General features: G+C 39.3%; 1 protein-coding gene across 1 annotated transcript in view; it reads left to right on the top strand.

Moving 5' to 3' along the window:
- Nucleotides 1–461: 461 nt before the first annotated feature.
- carnmt1 (carnosine N-methyltransferase 1) overlaps nucleotides 462–18895 on the top strand; it is a 38747-nt gene continuing 20313 nt past the window's right edge. Inside the window, exons 1-6 of the mRNA XM_034169797.1 lie at nucleotides 462–630; nucleotides 8052–8247; nucleotides 12667–12833; nucleotides 13008–13148; nucleotides 13743–13921; nucleotides 18279–18392. Of these exons, the coding sequence (XP_034025688.1) occupies nucleotides 491–630; nucleotides 8052–8247; nucleotides 12667–12833; nucleotides 13008–13148; nucleotides 13743–13921; nucleotides 18279–18392 (937 nt within the window). The 5' untranslated portion in view covers nucleotides 462–490. The remainder of the gene's footprint in view (nucleotides 631–8051; nucleotides 8248–12666; nucleotides 12834–13007; nucleotides 13149–13742; nucleotides 13922–18278; nucleotides 18393–18895) is intronic.

Here is an 18895-nt window from a genome sequence, read left to right as displayed (position 1 = left end):
TGATCACAAAATCGATCATCGATCTTTGGCCTAGGGTGCTCTGGTACCATGTACACTTATGAGCATCTTTATGTTCGAACATGGTGTTCATTATGGACAGTCCGTGACAGCACAGAAGTCCAATAACAAATGACCATTCGGGTTTAGATCAGGGAACTCGTTCCTCCCAATCACACCTCTCCAGGTGTCTCTGTCATTGCCCACGTGTGCGTTAAAGTCCCTCACCGGAGCCCCATACAGAACTCCATTCAGGGACTCCAAGAAGACCAAATACTCCAAAATGCTCTTCGGTGCATACACACAAACAACAGTCAGATACTCATTTTACCCTCTGTATCTATTTCCTATCTGCCTGTCGGATCGATCGTTAGTTCACCCCCGAACACAGGGGGCAGTGTTACACTGCTTGGGCCTCTGCTTTGCTGGATATTTATCCAGAGAAGAGAGATTTTACCGCGTTTTCATTGGCTGGGTTGAATATGCTTCAGACATGGCCGAAAGAGAAGCGGAAAATTTTGCTAAAGCTCGAGCTTACTTTTGTAAAGAAAGAATAAAACACAGTCCGGAGGAGGAGGCCAGGCTGGAGAGGCAGCATTTCTGGAGGATTATCGATGCGTTTCGATTTTACCGGTAAGATGCGTTCACGTAATGTTCGATGTATACGGTCTTGTCCGTTGTGAAATTACAGTGTTACCGAATAAAAGTGGAGAGACTTAAAAGCTAAAACATCCTGCTGGGTTGTCTGTCTTAAATTATTTCTGATGGCTTATTACGATGAGCAGGAATTGCTTTTTCTGTGTGGTAATTATCAGATTTTTAGGTTGCATTCTCTTTGTTTGCATCTCCTTTCTCATAACAATTTAAAACAAACATTTTCCTATTGTTCGTTATTGTTTCATGACTGCCATTTAATAAAGTGTGGGCCTTAGTGTGCTCCCACCATTTGGGTAAGTCCATGTCGTAGTTATTAAAACCAGAAGAAAAAAAAACCAGTCTGGTAAAAAATCAAACGCAGCGTCTATCTATGCAGTGCGACAAGACCCTGGTGGCGAAATTGGGAACTACAATTTAAAATAAAGGCAACAAACTCGTCAGAGGTACTTCAAGTGTTAAAGATGAGCTCACAGCAACAGCTGATTCAAAATTGACACCACGGAGGAGGGTATGTTCATTAGGTATAAGTGCAGAAGAAAATGATTGCACAATGCAGAATTTAACTAAATTCTATGATTACAGTAAATTTTACTTACCTGAGATGAAGCGGACAAAACATACGTAATCCAAAGTTAATTCCTCCTGAGCTAGCGACATGTCTTGCATTTATTGTTTAACTAGAAAAGTACATGTCCTTTGGACTGTCAGGGCTTGAAATACTACGTGCATGTGCTAGTTTGTGCACATATTCGAGCGGTGCACATAATTTTATACTGCACTAGCACTGGTGCAAGTAACTTTATCCATGTTTTATCAGCTATAAGCACCAGTAGAATGAACCAATAAAGGAATAAATAAGGAAAAAAACAATTTCCAGTGTGTTGTCTCGTCTTCCCTGCGTTTCATGACTCTCACGGAGCGAGTTGCTGTGACGATTTGTTCACACGCACACGAAAAAAAAATGTCTGGCTGCAGGCTGTTAGTTCCTCACTCTCCACTCAAACTCCCTCATCACTGTTTTAAAAAAAAAGGACATAAGTCCTGCTCACAGACTGATTGCCAGAGACAGGACATGTCCACGTGAAGTATAACTCCAGACATTTCCACATTTACTCACGGACGGTTCGTTCACGCGCGTGCGCATCTCACGGTCACAGGAGGAAAGATAAACTATAACAGAACTCAGAGGGCAGAGCTGCAGCTCAGCACGAGAATAAATATAAAGTGGAAGAGAAATCAGAGTGCACAGTCTGTCTGCAGCCAAACTGCACTCTGATTTCTCTGTGCAGAGAACCTGCAGGCTGCGTTCTCACCTCCTCTCTGCCCCCTGCTGCGCGCACCTGACGCTGAAATTCCTGCGTCGTCATGATGCCACATGAAGAAGCAAATCTTTTCTTTCTTTATTTATTTTTTAAAATGAATTAAATGTACAAAACATCATGGCATTTAACAATTTGAAACATTCTATTGCGGTTTACAGGGCACTGGTAACAACAGGAGGAAAAAAAAGGGGGATACATCCTTCACACACACACACACACACAAAAAGATATGCATCCATATACAAACATTAGAGGTCAGCAAAAAGTTGTACATATTCTATGGCTTCCATCAGAGAGTGCATTTTTACATGTCATCTGTTTCAGGGATTTAACATAGTTATCTTGAATTTGTTTTTTAAAAACTGTGAAAATGGGCTTTACTTTCTTGCATTTACATGTATGTATAAAATATTTCGCTAACAGTAAGGTATTGTTCAGCACAATTCTTGTTTCAATGTCTCTTGAAGAGATACCAAAAACAATATAATTTCAGAAGCAACTCGAAGTGGGCCCGGTGTGAAAGTGACTAAAGTGACTTTTGGTTGTGCAAGTAACTTTTTTTTGGTGCAAGTAATTTTTTTGTTACTAGCACCAGTGCAAGTAGGTTAAAAAAAATATATTTCGGCCCCTGACGGTGAAGAAAGAGTGTACTAATCGTGAGTCATTGACCCGGTAAAGTGTGCAGCAGTATACTGAGACAACGTTTTAGCTTCCAAAAGAAAGCTTTCAAAGCATTTTGAAGTGGCAGCTATAACAGACACACTGAGCCCTTATCGAGGAAGGATAAACTTCATCTTGTGTTTCTCTTATTTATGTCTAATGCAAACTTGTTATGTATAAATTGTCACAAAGCAATAGAGTGAGGAAAATAAGTATTTGAACACCCTGTGATTTTACAAGTTCTCCCACTTGGTAATCATGGAGGGGTCTGACATTTTCATCTTAGGTGCATGTCCACTGTGAGAGACATATTCTAAAAAAAAAAAATCCGGAAATCACAATGTATGATTTTTTTAATAATTTTTTTGTATGTTACTGCTGCAAATAAGTATTTGAACACCTGTGAAAATCAATGTTCATATTTGGTACAGTAGCCTTTGTTGGCAATTACAGAGGTCAAACGTTTCCTGTAGTTTTTCACCAGGTTTGCACACACTGCAGCAGGGATTTTGGTCCACTCCTCCATACAGATCTTCTCTAGATCTTTCAGGTTTGGAGTCTGTTCCCTCCAAAGATTATCTATTGAGTTCAGGTCTGGAGACTGGCCAGGCCACTCCAGGACCTTGAAATGCTTCTTACGGAGCCCCTGTGTGTGTTTGGGGTCATTCTCATGCTAGAAGACCCAGCCATGACCCATTTTCAATGGTCTTACTGAGGGAAGGAGAATGTTTGCCAAAATCTCGCAATACATGACCCCATCCATCCACCGTTCAATGTGGTGCAGTCGTCCTGTCCCCTTTGCAGAAGAGCACCCCAGAGTATGATGTTTCCACTCCCATGCTTCACGGTTGGGATGGTTTTCTTGGGGTTATTCTCATCCTCTAAACATGGTAAGTGGAGTTGATTCCAAAAAGCTCTATTCTGGTCTCATCTGACCACATGACCTTCTCCCATGCCTGCTCTGGATCATCCTGATGGTCACTGGTGAACTTCATGGGCCTGGACATGTGCTGGCTTGAGCAGGGGGACCTTGCTGCCCTGCAGGATTTTAAACCATAACAGCATCATGTGTTAGTAATGCAATCTTTGTGACTGTGGTCCCAGCTCTCTTCAGGTCATTGACCAGGTCCTCCTGTGTAGTTCTGAGCTTTCTCAGAATCATCCTTACCTCACAAAGTGAGATCTTGCATGGAATCCCAGACCGAGGGAGATTGACAGTCATCTTGTGTTTCTTCCATTTTCTAATAAATAATCATAACAGTTGTTGTCTTCTACCAAGCTGCCTGCCTGTTGTCCTGTAGTCCATCCCAACCTTGTGCAGGTCTACAGTTTTGTCCCTGGTGTCCTTAGACAGCTCTTTGGTCTTGGCTATGGTGGACAGGTTGGAGTGTGATTGATTGAGTGTGTGAACAGGTGTCTTTTATACAGGTAACAAGTTAAACAGGTGCAATTAATACAGGTAAAGAGTGCAGAATAAGAGGGCTTCTTAAAGAAAAATTAACAGGTCTGTGTGAGCCAGAATTCTTGCTGGTTGGTAGCTGTTCAAATACTTATTTGCAGCAATAACATACAAATAAATTATTAAAAAAAATCATACATTGTGATTTCCGGATTTTTTATTTTTTATTTTATTATTTTTTTTTTTTTTTTTTTTTTTTTATAGATTATGTCTCTCACAGTGGACATGCACCTAAGATGAAAATTTCAGACCCCTCCATGATTTCTAAGTGGGAGAATTTGCAAAATCCCAGGTGTTCAAATACTTATTTACGTATATATAAGTATTTCAATACGTTGTACAATGCACAATGTGAAGTCTGTAAATGACAATTACAATTTGTATAGTTCTTACCTTAAGGATGAATGGCGCCACCTTGTGTATACTGAAGTACGATGGGAATGACAGATTATAATAAATTACGAGAATGCACGAAATTCAAGGCAAGACTGGAAACAAAGTGTAATAAAAACATGCTGACATTTGTTTGGAATAATTAAGAAGCAATGCTTTCACAAAACTATACTGTTTTTATTCATTTGGGGAGGCTGCCCAAGCGCTGTTTTTGGTGTCAAATCGGGGCCCATAGCACCCGAACCATAATAGCTGGTGCAAATGTGATGGCAGATTTGGAATCTGTGGATGATTTTGCCCTAGAAAACATCTTTAGATAATTTTCAGTGACCTACCTTGATGAAATACAGATGCAAAAACAGCAGTGCTTAGTGACAGTGCATTGAATGTCATACATGGGGCACCTAAGTGGCTCTGCTCTACTCTTTTCTACTCATATTTTACTCTTCCTTTTTAGATATTTAGATATACCTTTATATACTAGCGTAGTTCCACCTTAGAATTGGAATATAATATATAAGCTATACCTTACTGAATTTTCGTTGAAACTGGATTCATACTTGCTAAAGCGCCATCTGGCGGAAATTGGTGGTATATCCTAGATCAGCGGTTCTAATTAACCCCAAAATGTTGGCAATTCAGGGGATTTGTGAAAGAGACATGATGTGTATCCATAACTAGAGCTCGACCGATATGGATTTTTTTTGATGCCGATAACGATATTTGGATGAAAAAATGCCGATAATCTATAAATCGGCTGATTTGCCGATAGCCGATAAATCAGCCGATATTTTTTTTATGAATAAAATGTTCTTTTTTGGACCCTTAACAAAAAAAAAAAGGTATGAGCTAAAAGTTGAAGCTTTGTCCTCATATTGATTAACTTTATAACAGAGAAGAATTTTCAAGTTCAAAAAATGCAATTGGGAATTAAACCTTTGTGAAATTAGCAAATACATATCCTTAAAAAGAGTTGTAAAATACATCTCACCTTGTACCTCTTGTTGCTGCAGCTTAGATATGGGTTATATTATAGGTAGAAAAACTTTTTCAGTTGCAGACAAGTAATTGTGAGAGGAAAGAAATGCAAACACTAAGGAAACATTATTTTCACAACACTCCTTTATTTTTCTATTCTGCAACTTTCAAGAACAAAAAACTTTCAAACATCCTTAGTGCAAGCAGTGGTTGGTTTTAGTGCTGGTAGAACATTTTAACAAGAAAACATGGACCCTGATATAATGTGAGGAAAACATATTTGTAAGAGTAAAATAAGATTCTTTTCACAAGAACCCTGTAGTATGTTTTGCAATTTTCAAGAACAGTAACAAAGAACTGTCTAGTACAAAAAAAATCTGTGCAAAGTTGCATTAATCTCTAAGGAAAAGATACACATGGACAAACGGTACAAGGACATTTTACATTGCCGACACAAACGTAATTTCAGTAACTGTTCTGTTTGTGAGAAATTATCGGCAGAATTTCGGCTGATAGTGAGTACTTTGAAAAGGGCTTATATGGGTCGGGCTCTATCCGTAAGTACAGAGGATATAGGAAGATCAAGAGCGTAGAGATGATGTGTGAGGTGAGCAGATCTAGAGAACATTGGGAACAAAAATGGGACCTCCACATTTAGTATATATTGATTGCCCAGCCTTCCATCCTTTAACACTGCTACTGCCTGCATTGTCTCTGTTCAAGTCTGACTGTATCTTGTCAGGTAAGTTACATCTAGTATTAGCATGTTGACAACTGCTTCACAACACCTATTCCTACCATTTAAAGTGGAAATCTGTCCTTTGTTACCTCCGCCAATTTGGAGGAGCTTATGTTTTCGCCCGTTTGTTTGTGAACAGCCTGGAGCGCACAATTTTTCATATATCATTGTGAATTTTTTTTGCTGACGATTCATATATTGATAGGCAAGAAGTGATTACATTTTCAAGGTCAAAGTCAGGAAAAACCGTGGAAAATTGAAAACCTCATTTTAATTTACATTATATCTTAATCAAACATACCCCAGTCACTGTGCAGACTGGTGCTCACTATCCTCTGACAAAGTTTGATCCGTATCTGCTCTGGAATGTGGATTTTGTGGACATTTGAATTTAATATTGAAAAGCCCATTTGGTATACATTTTGCATTATATCTCAATCAAAAGTGCCTCAATCACTCATTTGTGACACTGAGGTGCAAACTGGCACTCTCAATGAATAGTCTAAGTTTGATACGCGTCTGATCCGTATTGTGGATTTAGCAGATATTTGATTTTGACATTTAAAGCCCTTTTGATCTATATTTTGTAATATGTTTTAGCTTATGAAAAAAAATTCCAAGGTAAAAATTTGTGGAATTGGAAACTAGTGTTGGCGGAGGTTTGCATTCTACGAGCACAGTGCTGTGGTTTTATTTTGGGTTTGTTCTTTTTTAAATTATTTTCATGAATTCTGACATTAGCCAAGGCCAGTTAACTCAAAATGCATTTAATTTGGCCCAGTTAATTGGGCCTGCCAGTTTTCACCAAGCTTCAGCATGTGAAGACAACTCTATCATTCAAAGTGAACTACAGGCTGTGCAAACCTAGGTACCCAAAGCACTTCTGCTTTTCACTGTAATCCAGTGCTAAAATTAAAGATTGCACCAAGTGTATATCCTGTGTCTCAAAAAAATATGCAACATTTTATTAGCAAAGAAAATGGTTAAAGCATATGTCTAGAAAATACATTTATGGCTGGATAGAAAGCTGAAAGGTTGAAGTTTTTCATACCAATGTCAATATTGGCCCTGCATTTTGTCAGTCTAGCATAAAGTTGCTGCACCTGTTTGACAGTCTTGGTCTGGTGCCAAAACTCAATAATTTTTGTTCACTGTGGTATGGTTAATCTTGGCATTTTCCTGAGTCTTGCTTGGCATCAACATAAACTTCAGGGTCTCTGCAAGTAAAAAAGAAACATAAGTGATTAAGTTTGTAGCATTTAAGGGTCAAACCGAGTGTTTTAAATGTTGTATATTTTTTTGGGACACCCTATACTTGACAAAAACTGATGGCGCATGGGCGGAAAATACTCTACAGATATTGAGCTGATGTGCTTTGTGCATAGTGTTTGATTTGGTTGATCATTTCAATTAAATGCGGGTACCTGAATGGGTTCACATTATCCACCTTTTACAGCTAGATAATATCTAAATTGAGTTGTGTAGAACACTGTCTGCCATTTAGTTAAACGGAAGAAAAATGCTGCTGACATCTCATTTATGAATTTGAAGTTGGTTAGCCTTTGGCACCTTTTGTTAATTTTCCTTACACCATTTGTTAGTAATTACAATTGTTAATTTTTTTTCTTGATCGCCTAGTTCAGTGGTTCTCCACCCAGTCCTCAAGTGCCACCTGACCTACACATTTTTCATCTTTTCCTGCTCTGCCATAAGCTGATGAGCTCTTTCAGGTCTCTGTTAGTACTTGACCGCACATCTGAATGAGCTTGAGGACCGGTTTAGAATCACGAGCCTCACTGATTTATTAACATTATCATCTGCTCTGTCCCATTTTTGTTCCTGTAAGGGTCCATGTCCAGGAGCAGGTCAAACGTGCAGAGCATCAGTTTTGGAGCCTTCCACAGAGCCACCAGAATCTGCTTCCGGGTGTCCTGCCAAAACTGTCTCGCATTAGGCAGTGTGTTGAACACAACCACGAAGTACTCCAGGCCATCGTCTGCAACAGCATCCACATGTTTGAAAACATTGAGTATGGTGAGAGGGTAAGGTTATCTACAGAATGTATCAATTGAAAAAGTGTTGCACACAGTTTTGCATCTTCCTGAAATGCAAAACGATGCACAAAATTTCAATAATAATATTTTGAACAGCTAAAATGTTTAATCCATATTACTCTGTGCCTACATTTTACTATAATTCTGCACTAAGTGGAATTGACGAGCCATATAAAAATGTTTTCTATATTTAACTTGTCTGCTTAACTAAATTGTGATGTGATGCAAAGCAATATCTTATATTTTATTAAGTGATCTTATAAAGGAAAAGAAAAGGTGAAAATGCAGAAGAAAATACAAATCCAACATTAATGCAATACAGTTCATGAATGCTTTTGAATAAAATTGATATAAATAGTATTAAGCACATTTATGTAATGATATTGTGATACATTTGAGTATTGGGTGTCCAGTGTATCGAGTTTGGAGAAGCAATATAGAGTCTTATGGGCCTTTCACACTGGACACGTCAGAAGCGTCAAATGTATCAAAAATCGGTCTAAAAAGCATTATTTTCAATGAGATGCATTGCTTTTTAGATGCGTCAGAAGCATCGCGTCAAAAGCAGAGCTAAACCGATGCTTCTGGCCGGAGCACACATTGCCACTTGTCGGCAGGCTGACGCAGTCAAAGTTCAACCCAATTCAACTTTCGACGCTCTGAGCCGTGACATACCTTTGCGCTGTCCAATAGGAACAATGCACGGGCCAAAACACGGAAGACTAGTGGCAGAAACCACTGATCTGTACAAAATGGAAACGTGTGACAGGACTGCTCATTTATAGAGCAGTTTTCTGAAGAAAAATCCTTGGAAATGTTGTTTATTACCTCAAAATTTCTGATTACTGTTAAAAAAAAGTTTAGAACACTTGTAATTAAAATAGCTAAATAAATGAATAAATGGTTGTTTAGAAACCTTTCATCTGTAAATTAAAACCACCTGTTATTTCAGATTAGATAATTTTTTGTTTAACATAAGGAACCTCGGACATTTACTTTTAGAGCATTTACTTATAAGCATATTGCCAGTAATCTCCAAGATAGCAGAGAAAGTGGTCATAAAACAACTCACAGACCACATTAACAGTTGTAATCCTGGTCTAAATCCAGCCCAGTTTGGATTCAGAAAACATTACTCCACAGAAATGGCCATTTTACATCTAACAGAGCAAATTCGATCTCGTCTTGATAAAGGTGGAGTTGTTGGAGTTGTGTTCTTAGACTTAAGTAAGGCCTTCGACACAGTTAACCATACAGTTCTGATATCCAAACTTTCCAGCTTTAATCTTTCAGCTAACACACTTGCATGGGTGTCATCATACCTATCTAATAGGAGCCAGTGTGTGAAAATTAAAGATGTATATTCCAGCTACTTGAAGTGCACAATGGGTGTGCCACAAGGATCTGTATTAGGTCCACTACTTTTTAGTCTTTACATTAATGACCTTCCACAGTTTTGTCGTAATGTGGAGATGCAACTCTACGCTGATGACACTGTTTTATATACCCATGCAAAGTCAGCTCAACAAGCTGCTGAAAAATTAAATAATGCTTTGGTTGGAGTGGCTGAGTGGTTAGACCGCTCCTGTCTCACTTTAAATGTAGGTAAAACTAAAGGTATGTTCTTCTCCAAAACGAAATTGAACATCTTAGATGTAAAAGTTTGTATTGGGGGCGAACAAATTGAGATTGTTACTGAATTCAAATATCTTGGTGTGTTATTGGATCTGAATTTGAGCTATAAGAAACATATAAAAAAAAAGACAAACTATTAAATATAAGCTCGCTCTATTTAGACAAATTAGATCCTTCTTATCTACAGAGGCTGCCAAGATATTTTTGTATGCTTTAATTTTCCCCCATTTTTCATATTGTATTACTTGTTGGGGTCAGGCTAGCCAGACAGCAATTAGGCCCTTAGAATCCCTGTACAAACAGCCCTGAAAATATTTGACAAAAGGCCACCGAGGTGTCATCATTGTAGCATATTACATAAGTACAATCTATTATCTTTTGAAAATTTTAGGATATTTTCAAATTTATGTGCTGTTTACAAAATCTTAAACGGCTTGGCTCCCACCTGTTTGTGCAAGTTTGTCTATCGTGGCTTTGTAAGGTCTACGAGAATAGCTTCCATACATGACTGTGTTTTACCCCTTCGCTATTCAGCATTTGGGCAGGCAGCCTTTTTTGTTAAAGCTGTTACACAATGGAATACTATTCCAGACAATATAAAAAAATTGCAGCTCATTTTGTGATTTTAAAGTTAATATAAAAAAAATATTTAAAGAATTCACAACAATGCACCCATTAATAAGTTAGTGCTTTTTTTGTGTGTGTGTGAGACTGGGGGCAGTGTTGTGTGCTGTGCATGCTGCTACACCCTATGATTATGTATATGTTTGAGTGTTACGAGGGGCATTTTATTTACAATACGTAGTGTCGCTACATGTTTTTATTTAAGTGATGTTTAACATCTTGGTTGTATTTATTTGTGATATTTGATGATTTTATATGTGTCATATTAATTTGTGGTCAAGGACTGCAGATGTAAATTAGCCTAAGGCTCACTCTGGTGCAATGCATCAAATGGTGACATTTATGTTTTAATTGCACATGGTCCCTTTCAAATAAATTGAAATTGAAATAGACAAATAAAATAACATGTAAATTTGTACTTTTTTTTTTTTTTTAAGTCTGGTAGATTATTTATATCTCATTTCAACCAGAAAAACAGACACTAAATAAATACAAATGTTTATTATAAATGCAACAGGAAATAATTTAACAATGACTGCAGTGTGATTGTAAAGTAGGATTTCTGTGACATAAACCTCATGATGAATTTTTTTTATGTATATATATAGTCATTTCAACTTGTAATTTTGTCAAAATATTTAATTGCCTTTAATGTTGTTATCAGGACAGAGTCATTTCTAAAATATGAATTTGAGCACAATAAGTGGAGAGCTTCTACTTGTGCAAATGTCTTTTGACTTTGATTCGTGGACATTTTTAATGATCGGTTCATTTATTCTTAAAATATAAAATGAAACAGCTTTTTCAAAAATAAAATAGTTGCTGTTGAAAGAGTCTTTTATTTAGAAGCAGGTGATGTTCTGCTGGATTCTCGGGACCAGATGAAGGTCTCTTCTGCAGCTTTGAACTCTGGTGGTGTTGCTGAAGAGCAGAGATGTTTTCTTTCGACTGGACTTCATGGTGTTCAGCTCATCAATAGAAAGTTGGTTGTCTGCACAGCAAATGTTCCTGATTGAGACAAATAAAAATATTTCTTTAAATGTAAAGAAACACTAAACAGTTTATATATAAAAAAAAAAAGGAAGAAAAAAAAAAACGCCCCCCAAAGAAAGTTATTTAAAGTTGAGCTTTTATGGTCTCTGAAAAAAGCTGTAGCTTTATTTGGTAAAAATAAAAAAGACTGAACCATTTACAAATTAAAGCGTTCACTCAGATCAACTGTGCTAAAAGGCTAAGCTAACGTTAGCCGAGCATTAAACCTTCACAGCAGTGCAAATGTCACATTTTATTTTAATATTATTCTCACCTCGATAAAGCTGAAGAACTAAACTCCGTTGGGCAAACTGGGACTTCGCATATATCCAAAAAGTGGGAGATTTTGGACTGAGTGGGTCTGCTCCATCCCCCCGGCTGCCTGCCTCGGTCTGCCCAGGAATGTTGCCTGAAGGCCGACATCTCCATGCGGGTCGGCCCGCTGTCGTGGTTCGATCGATATCCCACCAAGTCGTCAGTCTTCCCTCGGTCGGCGTCACTCCAAAAAGCAGCTGAAAAAACCTTCTCCCAGCAGGGTGATGGGAGAATCGTTATACTGCTGTTTTTTAAACCTTTTTTGTGGTTCGCTGAACTTTTTTCAGGTTGTGGATATAGCCAGAGTGTGATGTAGAAAACTCCACCCCCTTACCGCTTCCAAAGCGAAGCATCTGACTTCACGAAATGCATCCGACAGATTGGGAAGCGTTGACGGATTGGTCTGACGTGTTCAATGTGAAAGGCCCTTTAGTCTTAATGCTCCTTAAACAGGAGGCAGCAAGCTGTTAATGGCAGTTGGAGCACTTGGAAAAAAATTGCTGCATTTATGAAGCCAATACTGATCACTGCAAAATGCTGAAGCTGATCTTGCTGTGATATTCTTGTAAGATAAAGCTTGAAAATTTGTGTCATGAGATCAGATGAATGGATAAAATGATTTTTTTTTTTTTTTTTTTTTTTTTCCCTGACAAACGTGTAAATCTATTTTGTGAGTTGACACTTGTAGCTGATATTTGCTTGATCTGAATGAATGCAGGTACTTTATATAATAGTGTTGTCTTTTTTCCCAAGAGGAGTCAGGTTGACCATTTAATGGACTTCTTATCCTTCATCCTTCAGGTTGAGTCGAAGCAGGTACGTCCAGTGTCGACTTTTGATATGGACAAGCTTAAATCCACCATAAAGCAGTTTGTTCGAGACTGGAGCGAGGCAGGTCAGGCTGAGAGGGAGTCCTGCTACCGGCCCATCATTCAGGCGATCCAGAGACTCTTCCCTCCTAAACAGTGGTGAGAAATACACACTGAACTTGTGCAAATATACTGACCACTTTCAATACTGAGCACTCATTTTGTCTGTAAAAGAACAAATGATGCATGAATAATAATGATAGAGATATTGTTCATTATTTTGGTGACTGACATATATTTCATATGTGCATTTTGTACCTTTTTTTATGTTAGTACTTTATCTAAGGTTAGTGTGCTGGTTCCGGGTGCTGGACTTGGCCGTCTGGCTTGGGAGATCGCTCAACTGGGTTATACCTGCCAGGGCAATGAATGGAGTTTCTTCATGCTGTTCTCTTCCAACTTTGTTCTGAACAGGTACCATATACCCAAACACTTCAGCCACACCCTACATTTAAAGTCCTCAGTTTCCGTTCCATGCATTCATGCAGGGTATCTCTTTGTTTGTTTTCAGCCACTGCTGTCTATGTAGTTGATCTTTTTTGATAAATTCATTGGCATGCTGTGTTGGGTACAAGTAATACTGAGTAAAAAAGTATTCTGCTATCAGCTCCACACTACTTGTCATTTCATCATCTAAATCAGTGATTCCCAAAGTGCGGGCCGATGCCTTTTGGTAGCCTGTGAAAGTGCTGCAGGTGAGCTGTGAAAGGTCATTAAAAATAGTCTTTGGTTTTCAATTTTTGCAATAAAGTTTTAAAATTACTCTCTTAATATTCACAATGTTAGTCTCATTTGTTGATCAGTATACTGATTAAAGGTGTGGGTGGGCCTCAGAAGATATTCAGATTACAATATGGGCTGTGGTGTTCTTAATTTGGGAAAGGCTGGTCACATGTCTAAATTTGTAACCTATTCAAAATTCTGTTGTTTGGTGGACTCATACTCACTTCTTATGCAGAAGATAGCACTTACATACACATACTTATAAGTTTGGACTGGTCCATTCAGGTGTGTAAAGGTGAACTCTCTGACCCTGTACCCCTGGATCCACCAGTTTAGCAACAACAGGAAGTCATCTGACCAGACACGACCTGTCAGCTTTCCTGATGTCAACCCTCAGAGCCTACCACCAGATTCAGACTTCTCTATGGTAGCAGGGGACTTCCTAGAGGTCTACACTGAATCAGGTCAGTAAAAGATGCAGGAAGCTTTGACTGTTGTGTCACTCAAATGGTTTACAGTGATCTTAATTTTAATGTGGAGCAGAGGAGACTGTCTTTCTCCCACTTATCTGGACACACAGTAGAGTTGGGTAGTTGGACAAGTCTATCATCCATTGCCATTAGCAGACTGACATCACAGTATAGAAGCAATCATTGTTTCTTTCCATCATAATTTGTCAAGTGGTGCACTGTGCCAGTGTTTTGTAGTATTTGCCACAGCCACCAGATAGTGGGTTGTGTTAATCCCTGGGTTCTTTGGGTCTGTCCTGGATCAGTGAGACTCTGTTATTACAATTTATTCTTTTCATGTGAAGTTAATCATACCAGATCTGGGGTTCTGACCATCCTGAAGTCACACAGGAGCTCATTCAGGAAAGAGACTCCAAACACAGTTTATAGTAAGGTTTTTAAAGACATCCATTGACATCATTGATAAAGAAGTGATCCTCCCATGCGTGTGCTTTCCTGATCGAAAAATGCCATGTCACGTTTAGGCCCTGTAGTTAACACGGTCAAACTTTTAAAAACGTGAAAGCAGGGCCTTGTGTTAGTGGAACCACTGCCTGATTGGCTCGGGTTGTGAGGACAGCCCAGAGGATTGTTGGAGCTGAGCTTCCTGTCCTGGATCCTGTGTATGCTGGACACCTGCAGAGGAGCGCCACCAGGATCTCCACTGACCAAACACATCCCGGACACCATCTGTTTGCCCCGCTCCCATCAGGGAAGCAATTCTGCGATATAAGAAACCAGAATAGCAGATTGAGGAACAGCCCCCCCTCCCAATACTCAATACTCATTGTTTATTACAATCACAATAAAGTCTCTCTATTCTCTATGCTGTTATGTCTTTTCACATGATAACAAGATAATGAAACACGCTAGCTTTTACAAGATATACTTTTGGTGCACACAAATATCTTAACATGAGTACAGTAAATTACTGTGCACATATCAGGAACATGTTGACCCAGTGTAAACTTGCTGACCGTCATCACTCTTAACCTCACATAACCCCCAGCAGTAATGCAACAATGTATTAGCATGGGTTTAGAGAGTTTGAAATCAGTAATATGACATATGTATTTCTAAGGTATTTATTAACTCTCTGGGGTCCGAGGGCATTTTTTGAACAGTTCACTCGCCTGGCAAAAATGTTTTATTATTGCTGTTAACAGCTCTCCCTGCATCCCACAATAAAGTTTTATGTCTCTTTTTTTCAGGACAACCTCTGCTTTCCAAATACATATGCTATAGTTGTGTTTTATAAGTGTAATAAAGGTTTACAATCAGAAATAAGAAAGGAAAAAGTAAAGCGGAAAATAATTTTCCACACACATTTATTCAAAACACACAGCAAACTATAATAAACAACTGTTTTGACACTTTATAAAGGTAATTCGGGCTCTGTGAAAGACTGTACAACAAAAAGCTTCAAACAATAAACACAAATGCACATTTTGAACAATATATACCAAATGGTCTATGCGTTTTGTTTGTCTTCATCTCAAAGCAATTTCTGTCTATTACACAAATGTCACATCATAAATTTCTATGAAGTTGACTGTGTTTGTTCTCTCCTGCTCTGAAAGCAACATTCACACTTCAAGGCTCATTCAGTTTGAGGAGCGCCCTCCCCCCCGCTCCATTGATATGGTAAACAGTGCTTTACGCTGGAGCGAGAGAGCTTGCCACAGGCTTATCCAATAACATTCACAGGAAAACTAGTTGAGCAATCCTGATACTCACACACTCCGTTTGAGCACGTGAGATTGTATGAGGCGCTCTCCATCTGCTCCATCTGCTCACTTTCGTTGTGCGTAATGGCGCAGGGTGCATTGGAGCAGCCAGGGAGCTATTCAAACGGGCCAACTAGTAACACATCACTTCTAAAAACAATCTTTGGTGTGTCACGTGAGGTGAATCTGCCCTACGATTGGATTTTGTGAAACCGTGTGACGGTTAACCAATTCCGATTGGACACTCACATTGTGTACATCATCACACAGCTTCTATGAGGAGTACAAAGATGGTGGGTGGTGGCTCGAAAGTCCGCGGAGTTAACTTTTCAGCAAAAAAAAAAAATTCTCTATCTCATATCATTAAAAAGTTGTTTAGAATTTAGTAAAGCTTGGTCTCAGCCGTCGTATACGACGGCGTAGGCCCCAGAGGGTTAACAGTTGTATCTAAGAAACTTATCTGATGGCTAATAACTTGTGTTGGTGACAGTACAGTGGAGGGTCATAAACTTGTGACCTTCCCTCTCCATTAAAAAAATATTGCGGTAATGAGCTCCTGTTTCTTCTAGTCCTTATAAATCGATCGACTATTTTGCTCCATTATGACCCACACACACACTGCTGATGTTGCTGTAAGATAGCTAAAAGCCCACAGATTGTCAAAGAACATGTCCACCACAGCAAATTCTTAAGTCTGATTGGTTGAAAAACATAACAGTCCACAACATTGTCCACAATTGTTTAACAGCAGAGGCACCCACTTGAACTTTTGAAGGCCTCACAGGCTTTTCATCAATGAGCTCATATATGCCACTGCCACAGTAATCCTTGATCAAGAATACCCCCATGGAGGAAAAGATTGGAGGCCCAAATACGGAAAGCCTAGAAGGATGTTGGCCAATTAACAGAGTTACAGAAAATCCTGGATGGATAAGAAGTACACAACTGTACATAACATGCATATGTTTGAAGAGATGCACCAGAGGAGCAGAGGCCAAGAAAATAAATGGCCTGTTCTCCAGTGACCCATCCAGCATGTACTTCCAGCTGAAAAGGGAAAAACAGTAACACCAAACAGACCCACCCAGAACTGAGACTGAACAACACTGGAACAAAATCTGTGAGAAAGAGGCATCGCACAACACCAGTGCCAAGTGATAGACCCTCCAACAAACCAGGACTTGAAGACCAGCCAGACCAACCTAAGCACAGTCTGGATTGACTACAGGAAGGCCTATGACTCAGTGCCTCACACATGACCTCAGAGAAACTAAGTTACAATGAAGTTGTGGAACACAGCTTTGTTGCTGGACATTGTGGTTATTTGGGTACTGTAGCTTAATTAGGGGTCAGGTCATGGGCAAAAAATAAACAAAAAGGTCTGGTCTGCTAGAGGTTTCTTCCTCAATATCATCAGAGGGTGTTTTTCCCTTAGGGCCCCTTCACACATAGTATGAATCACGGCGAAACAGCTTGTTTGAGCGACCCACGAAAACATCGAGCTGACGTCGGGAGGGACACGTGGTTCGGCAGGCGTGAACAATCCGGGAGCACAGTGTGAGCAGCTGGAGTGTGTGGAATGACATTGCGTAGCTGCTGTGGCAAAAATAAAAAATACATGCCACCCGTGGGATTCGAACCTGCAATTTACAAAAGCTCTGATTGCTAGCCAGAAACGTTACCACTGCACTACTATTGCTGTCCTATAAAAGGTGTGTAAAATGCCTGAAATCAACAAGGAGATAACGTATTCAAAAATAAAAAATAAAACCACACACCTTTTAAAAAAAAAAAAAAAAAAAAAACACTGCATTTTATTGAATCACTCTTATCGAGCGGTAATAAAAGTATGAACCGTCTGTTCCTCTGTAGATGACCCATGGTCATAGATGACCATGAAATGACATGAATGTGTCCAACCCGACATGCATGTCCTGTGGATGGGCCCCCGCAGGACTGACACCCCGTCATGTGGAACAGAGCTCACATGGGTGACGTGACATTCAGATCGCCCGCTGCATGCTATGATCTGACGGTCCGTTTCACCTGGTGCAGCCTTTCAATGTGGGCAGCTTGTCAATGTGCGCTTGCTCGCTGCAGCCCGTCGCAAAAGCGCTATGTTTTTATGTATGTCCATTAGAGGACAGCAATCAGACACACGTGCGTCAGTGGACAGTTGTTAGGTCATGTCCTTCCCAACACGGCACGTGTTCCCTAGCTGTGACGTCCAGAACCAGAGATCTCAACAGCTGCAATATTGTTTATGGCGCCGAAGAGGTGTGCGAGGCTGCAGCTTTTGTGTCAATGCTTGATATGGGAAATATGGTTTCATATCTCAAAAAGTGATGTGATTGCCAAAAATAACCTCACATTCAGATTCCATGCCCTCAAATTACACAAAATCTGTTGGAAAAACTCCATGCAAGAAAAATCGTGTTGACCAGTGTAATACGTCCTAAATTGGCTTTGTCCACAGGCATGATAATACAAATGTTTTGATGTATCTGTACGCAATGAGTAATTGTGTACTTCATTAACAATAGATTATCGAAGCATTGCAGTTAATATTGTTGTCTTTCACTCAGATTCTTGGGACTGTGTGGCCACTTGCTTCTTCATTGACACAGCTCACAATGTACTAGAGTACGTGGACACCATCTGGAAGATTCTTAAACCGGGTGGAGTTTGGATCAACCTCGGTGAGTCAATATGTGGGGAAAGAGTTGTCAGTACATAACGTTTCTGCTACACCGGCTGAGAAAACAACAGTCAGTATGCCTAAAGGGCTGTGGTGAAGTGGAGTAATACCAAAGGACGTCTGTAGTATTTATTGCAGATTCCACAGGATAATGAAGCTTGATATTAATGACAGAGATGGGAATGTCTACTAAAAAAAAAACACAGACTGAACACACCTGTTGCTCCTCAAAAAAAAAAAAAAAAAGATTGAGATTTTTGATGAGATTTGTCACTCAGATCACTTTCTGTTATTTAGCTTCTATCTAGTTTTAAGTGTGCTTCAAGTTTTTTTTTTTTTTTTTTTTTTGTAACTGTGCTCGTTCAGCGGCGTTCGCAGAGCAGATGGTCTGAACACCTCTCGTATGAGCACAAAACAAACGCGTCCTCTTCCATGGGCTACTCTCAATGTAATGTGTACCTTTAATATTTAATCTGCCTCGCAGAGGTGTGTTGGTAAAACGAT

The sequence above is a fragment of the Thalassophryne amazonica genome, chromosome 5, assembly GCF_902500255.1.
Source record: "Thalassophryne amazonica chromosome 5, fThaAma1.1, whole genome shotgun sequence".
NCBI lineage: Eukaryota > Metazoa > Chordata > Actinopteri > Batrachoidiformes > Batrachoididae > Thalassophryne > Thalassophryne amazonica.
This window is presented reverse-complemented; position numbering and strand designations above follow the sequence as displayed.